The sequence below is a fragment of the Pseudopodoces humilis genome, chromosome 1, assembly GCF_049639895.1.
Source record: "Pseudopodoces humilis isolate 2021_Gansu_Grassland_sample_001 chromosome 1, ASM4963989v1, whole genome shotgun sequence".
Lineage (NCBI taxonomy): Eukaryota > Metazoa > Chordata > Aves > Passeriformes > Paridae > Pseudopodoces > Pseudopodoces humilis.
Genome location: NC_142200.1, coordinates 102,889,270 through 102,902,791, shown reverse-complemented (window position 1 = coordinate 102,902,791; position 13,522 = coordinate 102,889,270). Strand labels below are relative to the sequence as shown.

The window sequence follows — 13,522 nt, the reverse complement described above, 5'->3', positions numbered from 1 at the left end:
GGGCTTACTGAAAAATTTGCAAGTATTACTAAATTGCCTTGTAATTTTCTTAGAAAGCAAAATTATCAGTGGATACTACTATAAACAAAAGTTATAATTTATATAAAAACACAATGTTTTTATTAAAAATACCTTTATTATATATATGTACATACAATTTATGACATTAACTATAATCACAACAGTTCAAGCCTATAATTATAATTTATTTATTAATACATATTATATTATGGCATATTATGGCATACTGTAAAATGAATACTAATCATGCCAGCTTTTCTGCTATTTCCATCTTTAAACAGAGGAATTAAAAGAAGAGCAAAATATACCAATTACTCATTCGTTACATAATACATTAGAGAAAAATTTAAGCAGCACAAGAGCAAGCTGAAGGCTTCTGGGAAGTCTTATTGCGCTACATATTAGATTTTCTCCTTGTGTGTGCACATGATATCTGCAATATCTGAGTCATGGCACAGGAAAACAATGATCAGGTTAGCCAAGCTCTGATCTTTTTTCCAAGGTGGGTACAAAAGAAGGACTGTTAATTGCTCATAGTTGGCTGAATTGTATTGTACAGCAGGAGTTAAGCTGAGGTTCAACACAGTGCAGAATTCCTGGTCTCCTGTTTTCTCTCTTGGGAAGAGAAGAGGAGTCATGAAGAAGTTTTTCCTTCCAAGCTGGGTAGGAGTAGACTGGGAAAATTCTCAGTAGTTTGTCAAGGAAACAAAGGAGACACCTTCAGGCACCTTCCAATTTTTCATCAGAGAGCAAGGGCTGTTTTCAACACCACCAATGACATTTTGATCTTCCTGGATAATAGGCAGTACTTTCATGTCTATGGTGATAGTGTTTCTGATTGATTTTTATGCTGAGATTGTGAGTTCATGGCCATGTAAGAGTAATTTTCAGGGATGCATGGATGTTTCAGGCAGATGTGCATCATATTCCATTGTTATGGGTGATATGCTGTCTGAATTCAGTATGTTTCTTCTGAGAACATCTGCCTTCATCAGAAATGCCCACAGAAGGAAAAAATGAAATCAAATCTGTTTCTTAACTAAAAGGCAGAAAATCAAGCACTACACTGCTCTGAGCATCAGATGACATTGTATGCTGAGTAATGAGCTTCAGTTCAATTAATGCATGGAAGTATCCATAAATAGGATTAAATGTACATGATTGCTTTCTTCTGAATGGCTGTGTAGGTGGATGTATCCCTAAAAAGTATAAAGTTTGTGACATTCTCTCAGCCATGATGCATGCCCCAGGGCAATAATTTAAAACAGTCAAGAAACAAACCAGGCAGCAACACATCTCAGCAGGGTGCTGGAAAGAGTAGGACAACTGTACAATTTTTGTCTCTTATTTCAGCATGGCTGTGCTGCTGTTGAAGGAATTTCAAGATATAATGAATTCTGAATTGGTAGCCATTTTTCAGTCATGAAAATTGTAACAAATTTTAAAGCATCACACTCTAACTTTCAGAACTGTGACAAAAGTATACATGCGTATTTAAGTTCTAACTGTAGATTAACAGCTAGCATTTCAGGATTTAGGGAAACCCTCAAGAACTCAGAAAATAGACTGTTAATGTGTATTTTTAGTCATACCTGAATTCCTACTGATTGCAAAGAGACTATTTCTATGCTGTGGTCTGATTGACCCGCTACTGAGAAATGCTGAGCACTCTTGAAGCTCAGTCATCAGCATCAATAACAGCTTACTGAAGGTGTTTAAAGCTTGCAGGACTGAGCTTGAGGTGGGAAACCACTCTCAGAGAAGAAGGAATGAAAAAGATTAAATAGATTTTTTTTTCCTTCAGTTTTTAGAATCATAAAATCATTAAGGTATGAAAAGACATCTGAGATAATCAAGACCCAGTACTGTGTTCTGTGCGCAAGACAAGATTTCTTTCATTTCAGAAGGATTGCATTAGGATGCTTGCAGTTTTAACTGGATAAATTTTAATACAACAAAATTCTAAATTAAAGTCCTAGGTAGCAAATGCATGTAGATACACTTAAAAGACCTTAATTTAAAGATTTTCTTTACATATAATGTTGAAACTATATGTAAGGTACACCTTTGTAAGTTTGGTCACACTGAATAGCAGCTGAGAAAGGTTCTTAAAATACATTAGCTAATTGATAAAACCTATCAACTGCAAACTTGTAATTTATTGTACAATATTTGGGAAAAAAAAGTGAGAAAAACTAGCACTTTAAATACATGATATTACTCATGAGCCAGATATCCTGTTTTGCAAATGACCTCATTGTACCAAGGATGTGTCATCCACAGATAACCTTGTAGCCTGATGAAAAACTGATAAAGAAATTGCATTGTTTTGGGCAGAAGCAAAATACATAAATATAGAAATTGGAATTAGAAATCAGAAAATTCAAGATAAGAATGTCAAAAGTGGCTTCCAAGTCTCAGGAATTTTAGTCTTTGATAGAACATAGAAGTGAATGTTACCTGATTTTCAGAGACCACAATTTTAGGATGGTAAAAGTCTTCAAAACAAGTTGTTTAATTTGTTTTATTTTGTTGGTTTCTTTTCTTTTTTTCCTATTTTTTTTTTTTTTGGAGGGAGAGAGAGTCTGAAGCCTAAGTACAAAATTACAGACAAAAAGAACATTTTTTTTCAGTCATATCATTATCTTTCTACTCAATGTTGCAGGACATAACTGATCCAGATATCTAAGCAACTCAATAATTATTGGAAAGATTAAGGTTGATGAGTTAATTTTTGAAGGGAGGCAAAAGTGTTTCATTCTCTTAAATCCTGTAAGACCCAGCAAGACCCAGCATAACAATATGTGAATATTATATACATACAGAAAATTTCTAACCGGTGTCCTGATCCTCCCAGTCATCTGAACTCATTTTGGCAGTCTAAGTGCTTAATTACTAACTTAGAGGTCTCAGATTTTAAATCCATTTGATTCTCAGAGAACTGGATTTAATATTTGTGGGGACCATATTGTCCTTAAAAAGGGACTTTTTGGAAGGGATTTTTTTTCCCCTCAAAAACTCAAGTGGAGCTTTCTTTACAAAGGAAACATATTTGGTTTGAAATTGTAAAGGGGCTTTCAGCAGGGAATGACATCATGTTGTTTTCCAGAGCAGAAGTGTGGCAGGAACCATTCTGGTGCATATGTGTGACCACCACCATACAGCTCATTTCATGTTGCTTTTGTTTGTTTCTATTAAAAGAACATTAAAGTTGCATATTTAACTACTCCAAAGCTAGCACATGCCTGAATGAAAATAGTCTGTGCAACCATAATTCAGTCCATTTCTATAAATCAATAGTTATATAGTATTTAAGTGCATGATCAAATATTGGGTTTCCACTGGATCTTTTCCACCATCAACGAATGGGAATTTTATTTACTTTATTTTATTTTTTTATATTATTGTATTTTATTTTATCTTCTTTTGTTCCTCAAATTTAGTGGAGGATTGGTGGCACATTAGTTCAACCATTGCACAATACAAAATGATAAATTTCCTCCACTGGAAGGATTAGTTCTGTGGAAAGCATTTTTATCTTCCTTTCACTAGAATAGCTGACTGTGCAACACTTCTACAAGCTTGCTGTCCACAGAAATATAAACCCACACCATTAATATCCAGCTGCAGAAATTTGGGCTGAAATGACTTTCCCAGCCTTTGTAACCTTCAATGTAACAGTAAAACCAGTGTTTTCCACAACAAACTCTCTTCCATTTACTAGTTTTAAGCAGCTGAGAGGAAAGATAATTAGCAAACTCTTACTTCATCATCAGCATCTACAGGGCTGTAAAACCCAACACAGATCTAATTAATACCTTTCTTCAAGCCTATCAGGGCCAACAGGATGGATTAGGTACTGCTGAGTACCAAAACAGAAGAAATGGAGTTTACTCAAAAGTGTGAAATTGCTATTTAAAAAAAAAGAGGCTGTTTTCTTCTGAGAACCCAAGCTGAATTTTCCGAGTTTGCCTGTGTTAGCTTGAGAGCAGTTAAATATGCAACCTTAATGGTTCTTTAATGTAAATGCTAATGATTTATAAAATTTCAGATAAAATATTGAGTTTCCTATTAATTTCTATCCAGGTGCCATTGGTGGGAATATGTATGTGAGAACAAAACATAGCCTTAAATACTCTGGGTATAGGTCTGATATTTAGAAGTATTACAGAATATAATAAGATAAACATCCTTTATTGCTCCCTATGCCTTGAACTGATCTACAGCAAACATTTTTCTAATTACTTCTATTTCTCCCTTGGCTTTTTTTCATAGATCTTCCCACTCTACTACTTTATGTGCCAATGCTGAAACTGTTAAGGCTAAAGCCTGACTACTCTGATAAAAAATCTCCAAATTTCACCCGCATGTACAACTCCAGAAGATTTCTGATTATTTTTTTTCTTCTTCTTCTTTATTTTAGGACAATTATATGCAGAAAGACGGGCAGCAAACAGCAGAGCGTGAAAGCCATTGATGTTAAAATTGAAACCGATCCCTTTGTGAATGACCAATATGATGCTTTTTGTGTAAAGGATGAAGGTCAGCACTGATATACTTTTGAAATAACGCAGAGTTGTCGCTGTCTTGCAACATTAAAAGTTTTGCCTTCAATTTTTCTACTGCTGAGAGAGAAAGAGGGAAGGTTAAGGGATAAATCATTGTAGTAATTGCCCACTACAAGAGCCAGTTGCTGCAAAGACACTGGTTGCAGCAAATAAATTGTATTATTTTTTGTCTTTGCTGCAGTTTAGTGAATTCAAACAGCACCACCGGTCTGGCAGAATCAATTTTGGTGCTCACAGAACATATTTTATGGAAAGGAATATGTATGGCACCAATCTGATGGAGACGGCTGAAGCGTGTCCCTTACTCAGCACTGTAGCTGAACGTAACTCAGCAAGCTGGTTTCCAGCTGTAACACACCACCCTGTCGTATACCTATCAGTGTACAACATTTGTATGCAAATAACTTCATTGCCTCCATTTTAGTTTAATTTTGCTTTAGTTTGAGTGTTTTTTTCTAAAGTGTAGACCAGGCTGCTAGAGATGCTGATATATCCCAGATGAATCTGAAAACCAAATTATTTCCAATGTAAGTTCGTGCTTTAATTTTTCAATATTTAAGTTTCAGAACCCACAAACAAAGATGAATTCTGAAGGCAAAAAGTAAATTGCTACTGATAGGTAGGATTATATATATGATAGGATATATATGATAGGATTATATTATATGATTTCCAAGAAAAGCAAGGGTAAGCTGATGCTATTCACTGGGAAACAGTAGGTTCACAGCACACGGGGGGCATTCTGATGAACTGTCAGTGGCAGGAGTGTGGATGAAAATATGGTTGAAGCAAAACATGGCAGAGGTGATGCGTATTTGATCTATACCAAATCATTCTTTTTAGAAAGAATGATTTTAGCAGAGTTTGACCATCCTCTCAAGTAACCCTTGTGATATCAACTCCAGGCTCCGTGCTGCTGTGAGCAATGCCAACCCTGTCACCCAATTGCTAATGTGGTCACACAAGCACCTTTGTGCTTTCTCCATGCTTCTGCTCACACATAGGACCAGCTCCCTGTAAACATCTGCAAAACTCTCTCATTGTCTTCCTTCAAACATCTTTTGTCATCATCCCCCCCCACCCCGAGAAAAACCTTGGAGTGGGTTGGGACAGCTGTGAGATGCTGAAATCATTGCTCTGGCCACTATTGTTCCATTGTGCCCTTGTGCTCCCCTGACTGTCCCCACCTGCTCCATCCGAGCTTACGCGTGGATGCTGGATCTTGGAAAAGGAGCTGTGTTTACTTTTTGTGTTTGGTTACTGCTCATGGTAAAGGGGCAGACAAGAATGTAACCACACAAGGCTATGCTGGCAATGAGGGACTCAGAAACTGCATACTTTAAACTCTGGGGAAATTCAGATAGCTTGCAAAGAATGTACAAGTTATGAAGAATTTGTTTTGTAGAGGGCAGGGAATTTTCTGATGACGGAATGAGATGATCATCCCAACGCACTCATCAAGTAGTCCTAACACACGGAAACATTTCTGGATGATTCTAAGGTTCCCTCTTCTCTAAATATACTAAAAACTTGGGATGCAGAGCTGATGTTTGAACAGAAAGACTTAAGTGAAGTTGTGTGTCAGAACCTGGTTTGTAGCTGGTATGAAAAGAGCTAAGTCCAGAAAGGAAACAGCCTTAACATTACAACAGTAACACACAAGCCAACACAGAGCTGCTGACTGATGAAAAAACATCCTCAGGGATGCCACTTCCAGTTTTAGCAAATATCCAGTAAGGAGCAGCAAGAGTAAACCCTGTACCACAACCTCACACACAGCATATATATTCTGATCTTATGTACATGTTGCTAATAACTACACATCTAAGTTTGGATTAATGAGTTGCTTCTTACTTGAAACCTCATGAATATTTTGTTTAGTCTTAGAAAAGTAGACACCACTTTTAATCTATACATTTGCAATTATAATATAGTAGTACATTGGAGTTAAGTACAAAAGGCAAGATGTTTTGCTCTGCTGAAAGTGATAAATCCCAGGTTTCTTACACTGAGACCTATATTAATTTCTTCAAGCCCTTTCTCTTCTTTTATATCCATCCAGCTAATAAGGAGCAGATAGCAGCTTTCCTTCTTTGTCAGAATTGCCTGAGAAGAGCCAAAGGCTCAGACAGACTGGTACGTTGAAAATAGACAGAGTGAACAGCCACATCAACCTCTACTTCAGAAACTAAGCTGATGTTAATAACTACTTGCAACTCTACCTTCAGTTCTTAGGCCTGTGAAGAACACATCTCGAAACACCATGAAAGTTCTAGTAAAACCCATGACAAATTCACTTCTTATCCCTTGATTTATAACTAATCTTTACTCAATTAACATTTACCATGCAAATGAGTGGAGTCAGATTCCTTAAGCACACATCTCAGCATGCCCCCACACCAGGGCAGTAGTCAGGTGCTAGCAAGAGCTCTGGGTGTGCTTAAGGCATCAGGCTTTTACAAATACAAGTCCTGAAGAAAGAGACAGTTTTTAGTTTTGTTTCTGAAATGGATTTTGATCCACACAGAAGAATCACAGAGATTGTTGAGACTAAGAGTTATCTTTTACAGGGAATTCATTCTAAGGGTTCTGTTTGACAAGGAAAGATGTAGCTGTAATGTATTATGAATGCTCTGAGTATAGCTGCAGTTTTCACAGTACAGAGAAATGTGTCTTCTCAGCTTCTCATAAACACATGTTTTATGCAGCCATTAGAGACAGCAAGACAACTCTGTACCAGCTCAAGATCTGCTGAGATCAGAAAGTTTCCCTTGTAGGCCCTGAGTGCCAAAAAATATCTAAAAATATATTAGATTCTGCCAATTCTGAAAATGCAGTATCACACAAAAGTTAGATCTGGCACACAGAGTGTGTATCTCTGATAGAGTTCATAAGAAAATATCTCAAAGTATAAAGTAGGTAAAGCAAGAAAAACAGAAAGCTGGAATTTTTCCTGCCTTATTTTTTTTGTAATAACACATACCATTCAATTTCATATATATATATATATGTATATATATATATATATATATATATATATATATATATAATCCTCTTGGTTTTCTTTCATTTTTGGTTTTTTTTATTGCAGCAAGGAAAGATCTCTTTGTTAATAACCCTCAAGTTTTACTGGTTCTTTCTTCCAGTGACCCACTGATATTTACAGGCAACAAATAAGATCTGTTCCATAAGGCTTTGATTTGCTGCCACCACAGGAAAAGTAAACAGGCAGCAACTTGTAGTAGGGTACAGCATAAATGCAAATCAAACTTTTTAAACATGACTGCTGGCTCCAGATATCCATCAAATCATGATGGTTTATGTACGTATTTCAGTCAGCCTTTTTCAGCAGTAAGAAAAAAAGAAATTAGTGTATGCTTTACAGCAAATATATTAAGTGTACTTCACAAGAGCAATCAAACTGCTGTTTGCTTTGTGTAATATTTGAACTATTTATATGTTTTTGTTATAATTATTTTTTTTTTTAGTGCTACAGCTTTATTTTTCATGGCTTTGCATATAGTTGACAATTAATTCCCACTTCTCTGGTGATGTCACTTAAACCAATAAAGTCCTACATGCCCTGTCTGATGTAAGAGATGTTGGCATCCTAGCACTGGTAGCTTACAAGCAACACTTGCAATGGCTATAATTGAGTTTTGATTCTTCATACTCAGTACTTTTATCCAAACAGAAAAATTCCATATACTTTCGGGTCTCTGCAATCAAGAAGAAAAATAAACATCCTCACTCATCTCATTCACAGATCTGACTGTTAAGAGTCATTTCTAGCATTTTCAAATTTCTTAATGACAGGATAACATCCTAAAAATTCCAGTGACCTCTCTGGAAAAACTCCACTGAATTGGATGGTTGTAAGGGGAAAAATTTTATGTCAAAGTGGATGTCTCATGTCAGCTTTCAGATTAAAGCAGCAATTGTAGATAATCAGATTTCAGTAAATTCCTGGTTCTGCCAGGTGATGTGGAAGCTGAAGTCTGCATCTTCTTCGTGTTGATTTTTTTGGCATTGATCTTAGGCTGTCCTTTCTGTAGACAGTATTTTATCAAGACATCTCAAAAAAAAGTCTTTACAGACTAATGGGATACTCATAGCTCAAATAAAGAAGATGCTTCTGGTGTCATCTGGACTGGGGAGGAGAATTGCTGTGTTCTTAAAATGACATATGGCAACTATTTGGCAGAAATCACCTGTCACAAACTCCTTTCCACATGTGTTCTGGGGTTAAAGTTACTATTCTGAGGAGATATTTTTCCTAAAAGCCAATCATGACTGAATGTGCTAACTCAAGAGGAGATCTCTTTAGTCCCATGTAAAAAATAGTTACTGAGTCTCCAAGAGGTCTGTAACCAGAGCTGTCACTAGCCCTAACTTACTTATCTGTGCTCAACACCCATATCTTTGCTGTGCCACTTATTCCCATTAATTTACCAGATGTTGACTCTGTTCTGACTTCTGCATGTGTATATTGAGGTCTTTCTTGTCTGTAGTGGTGACTTTCACTGCAGGACACAGTCTGTGCCAAATTACTGCTGACATGAGGATCTCCAGTGAACTTTAATGAATTTCCTTATATCTGTGCTGTGCTGTCTTGCTCTGAAGCCAAATCTACCCTCTGTTACTGGAGGTCAGTTGTTAACATATGGAGGCCTGCTACGTGTTTGACCACAGTGTCAACACGTAGAAAATTCTGGACGGGTCATGATGCCCAGAAACTAATTCCAAGTGTTCAGGCTTAAAATATGATCTTGGACATATGCAGGCAGAGCATGGGACCTGCTTGATGCTCTGCTGGATGGCCCTCGAGTATCAGGCAGATCCAGCTTTTTTTACTGGGAAGCATGAATTGGGTGAATTTTTTAGCCAGTAGCAAGAAAACATGCTGGTTTATGGGAGGATAGATGAGGAAAAAATCAGTGCTCCAGATGGATGGAGGAGCCCAGCCCTCATCTACCCAACAGCACCCCTGTGGTCACCTTAACAAAGAGCACTCTTGTTCCTCTACATGACAAGCTGCTGCCAACACACCCTCTGTCATGCTTCGGTGGCCCAGATCTGCCTCCTCTCTTCCAGCAAGAAAATGGCTTGAATGCCAGCACTGAGCACAGACTGTTGTTCCAAATAAGCCCATGCTCTTCCAGCTCCTGGTACGAAGGCTGCAGACAAAAACATGAAGCCCCAGAAGTGGCTCAATTTGATGAGTTGCTGTGCCAGTGTCACTTCTGTACGTGTGCCAAGAAGGAACAGGTTTGGCAAAAGGCTGAGCAGGAATTGTCATAGCAACTGAGACTGCAGCAGGATGAGGAGACATAAGATGCTGAAACCTGGAAAATTCCTGTACCTTTTATGCACAAGAGGACGGCAACAAAATGGATGTAGGAGCTTGAGTTTGTCTTTGCAGCTTTCACTTGTGCTTGTCCATGCTGTCAGTCAGTATGCTCTGCAGCAAACATGCAGACCTTACAAAGTCTCACGTTAAAGAGTCAAAAGTTCCCCACACAGTGTCAGTCCATGAACATCTTTAAAATCACTGCTTTTCTTTCTATTCATGCATCAGCCAGATCTCTTTCAGGCTCTCATAATTCTGTTACCATGTCTGTTGTAAAATTTTACTGTAAAGATCCCTTTAGATTTCTTCCTTCCTGGGAGGTTATAATGTGCTTTTTGGATGTGTTTGCCACAGTTAACTTATGTGTGGCTTCTCTGCTTCCTCTGGCAACAGGATTAAGAAGCAAGACTTTATAGATAAGAATACTCTCTGATGTATAATTGTCCTATACAGCCTTGGGATCAATACTTCCCTCAGAACAGATACACAGCTCCCATTTGTATGCATAGAAGCAGCTACATAAAGTACATGAAATGCAAGGCTCTGTAGCCTTCCTATGAGGCAATAAAATATTTTTTTATACCTTTCATCCACATCAATCTCTATTCATCTGACCAGTTCACAGGAAAGGCATTAGCTGCTAACTGCTCCTCACTTCCTCGGATGTCAAACCTCCATAAGATTCTATATAAACTGAGCTTTGTGTAGCCTCAAAAGCTTGTTTTTTCTGTCAGTGCATAACTCCCACTAACTTCTGAAGGTGTTAGACAGTAGATATATATATATGTGTGTGTGTGTGTACAGTACAGAGAACAGGCTTCAAAGTTTGACTTCAGTACCATGTCCCTTATATTAGTGGCAGATATTTTTCAGCATACCCAATTACGAAGTGGTTAGTCAGGTCTATCAGACAATTTTCAAAAGCCTGATCCAAAGGAACTTTCACAGATTGTGGATGTTTATCATAGGATTTTCATTTCACTACAAGGTAAACTACTGGAAAAATAAATAAATCATATTTCTAAATAAGCATGCATTTACCTATGCCTGGGTCAGAAGTGGGTAGATGATGGGAAGAGCTGCAGCCTGAGACTCAGAAGTGTTTTACAGAATGTCCCTGGGTGAAAGCAGGAAAGCTGGAGTTTTTTGCAGAGGGGAGATTGAAAAAGCTTTTCTGTCAAGCCTGTTTCCCATTGAAAACCCCGGACACGAACTGGTGTCAATGGAACTGTGGCTTGCAAGATCTTGTGATGATGATGCCGTAAAAGCAGACTGCAGCAAAATAGCAAGGGTGCACTTTGAAGATGTTTCTCCTTCTGCATGTCCAGGAGCATAGTCTTGGAGTCTTTTCAGCTCCCAAACAAAAGTCTTTTCAAGGAACATCATCTTTAGCAGCTAAGCAGTCAGGTTTTTTTACCAAAGCAAGCTATTTCAACAGGAGAGATCAATACTAGAACATAGACCAAGTCCCATGTTTCCCTATCCAATATAATTACCAGAACTCATGAGTCTTTTAATTTTGGTTGTTCTGTATCTGGACAAAAGCAGGTTTTGGATCTTCAGTTACTTTGGCAAGAGGAACAGTTGTTCTTATTCTAACACAGTCAATAAGGGTTCTAGAACCATGGGGAAAAAATTCCCATATTTGAGAAAGAATATAGAAGTGATAATTTGTACCAACACTGCAGTCTTTGCCCATTGGGTTTCTTGGTAAAATCCATGTTCTTCCATTGTACTTTTTTGTTTGTTTTGTTTTTCTGTAACTAAGAGGTACCTGTTCCAAAAAGGACTGTAAAAAACATGGAGGAAAAGGGGGCATGTCAAACCTTTGTGAAGAGCTCTTTTCAGAGAGGAAGGCCTTTGAGGAAAGAGAATTCACAATGCTCAAAAGTTCTCTAGAAATTCTTGATCTACCTTATTAACAATGGCCAAGATCATTCAAACCAGAAAAAGAGACTTAAAATTTAGTTTACACTGGTGGTGGCAGCTGCCAGCCTGCCTCCCTTCCACACTTCTTTAATGCAACAAAAACCAGTTTTGATCTCATTCATAACAATTTTTCTTCCTGGCTTCTAATGCTTTCAGCAAAAATACTACCAAACATCTTGTTGAGTTTTATACCCTGGTAAATTTGGCTCTTCATATTCTCACAGACAGCAAAGCTATGTTACCCCTGGGTATTCTTAAACTGATGAGCCCAAGTCACTATTTATTTTTGGGTGTCTCCTGCCTAAAAAGGGAGATTTGAATAACTGGGAAGACACATGATTTGAGAAAGACTAGGAGATTAGAGATAGTCTGAAAACTGACTGTTGTTCACCTGTACCTTTTCTTTCTGTGAGTGTGGACTGGGCCATTGCTCAGCCTCTGCTGGCTTCCTACAGTGTAGAAGAGAGCAAAGTGCCGGTCTTAAACAATTCCACAAGCATTTCCTTGGTTAAGAAAAATGACTGTGTCCAAGCTGTTGCTTTCCAGTCCCAACCTGCCCAAGCCTTTGTTAGCTTTTGTAGAATCAGGCAGGGAAGACGGCTGTGACTTGGCATCCCGACTTGTTTGAAAAAAGCCATACAGATGCATGGCTGTCAGACGTCAGTAACATTATGGTAATCACATGACAGTTTTAGCCCAATATATACCTTCCCAATCACAGCTGGAAATATTTGTGAAGGGACATAAGGGCATGAAACAGATGAGATCCAATTCCTGTAGATGCGTAAAAGTTTATCGTCAGAAAAACTCTTAGCACTGCTGTTAGCACTGCGTTAAAAGACTACTGTGAATTCTTCACAATGCCATCTCTGTTTTCCTTTCAGACAAGCCCTGTGGGGACCCGCCGTCCTTCCCCCACACCATCCTGCATGGCCACACTGGCTTTGAGATGGGGGACGAGCTGCTGTACGTCTGTGCCCAGGGGTACGTGATGGGCAACAAGGAGACGGCTTTCACGCTGCTCTGCGACAGCTGCGGGGAGTGGTACGGGCACGTCCAGGCCTGTGTCAAAGGTGAGCTCACCCAACAACCTCCCAGCAGCCTGGATCCAGCATTGGACCGTGTGCCCTGGGCACCTGCAGTCCCAGTGAAGGTCTCAGTCAATGTCTCAGCTGGCCCAAGAGGACTTTTACAATCCCATTGGTAGATGGCTCCAAGAAACCACAGGAAAAGATAGCTTTCTCATACTTATATGAACATAAAGTTTCTCTCTGGGTAGAAGGATCCATTCAGTATAAAAAAAAAATCTTTTGAGCTCTTCACTTTGTCCCCCGGCTTTTCATAAGAAGCCAGTTTGGCTGATCAGAGTTTTTGCTAGGCCTTTCCTTTAGCTTTAACACCCTTGAACTTCTGCCCTTACACAGATAATGAAGGCTGCTTCCTTTGGTTAGGTTGGGAACATTAAAGGCCCATGTAAGCTAAGAGAGATGCCTGTGCCACACAAATAAACTGTGACCGAAAACGTTTATGATTTTTTAATTTGCCCCAATGAAAAGGCAAGCAGTTTTTATCCTGTACGATGCCTTCAGGACTTTTGTCTGCAAACACAAGAGTAGTTACCCAGATATTTACTCCATTAAAAAGACTGAAAGTA

At 38.4% G+C, this 13,522-nt stretch overlaps 1 protein-coding gene across 1 annotated transcript in view; it reads left to right on the top strand.

Annotated features, from left to right (window-relative positions):
• Positions 1–13,522, top strand: part of SUSD5 (sushi domain containing 5) — a 40,462-nt gene that overhangs the window by 16,100 nt on the left and 10,840 nt on the right. Inside the window, exons 3-4 of the mRNA XM_005519079.3 lie at positions 4,445–4,563; positions 12,753–12,941. Of these exons, the coding sequence (XP_005519136.2) occupies positions 4,445–4,563; positions 12,753–12,941 (308 nt within the window). The remainder of the gene's footprint in view (positions 1–4,444; positions 4,564–12,752; positions 12,942–13,522) is intronic.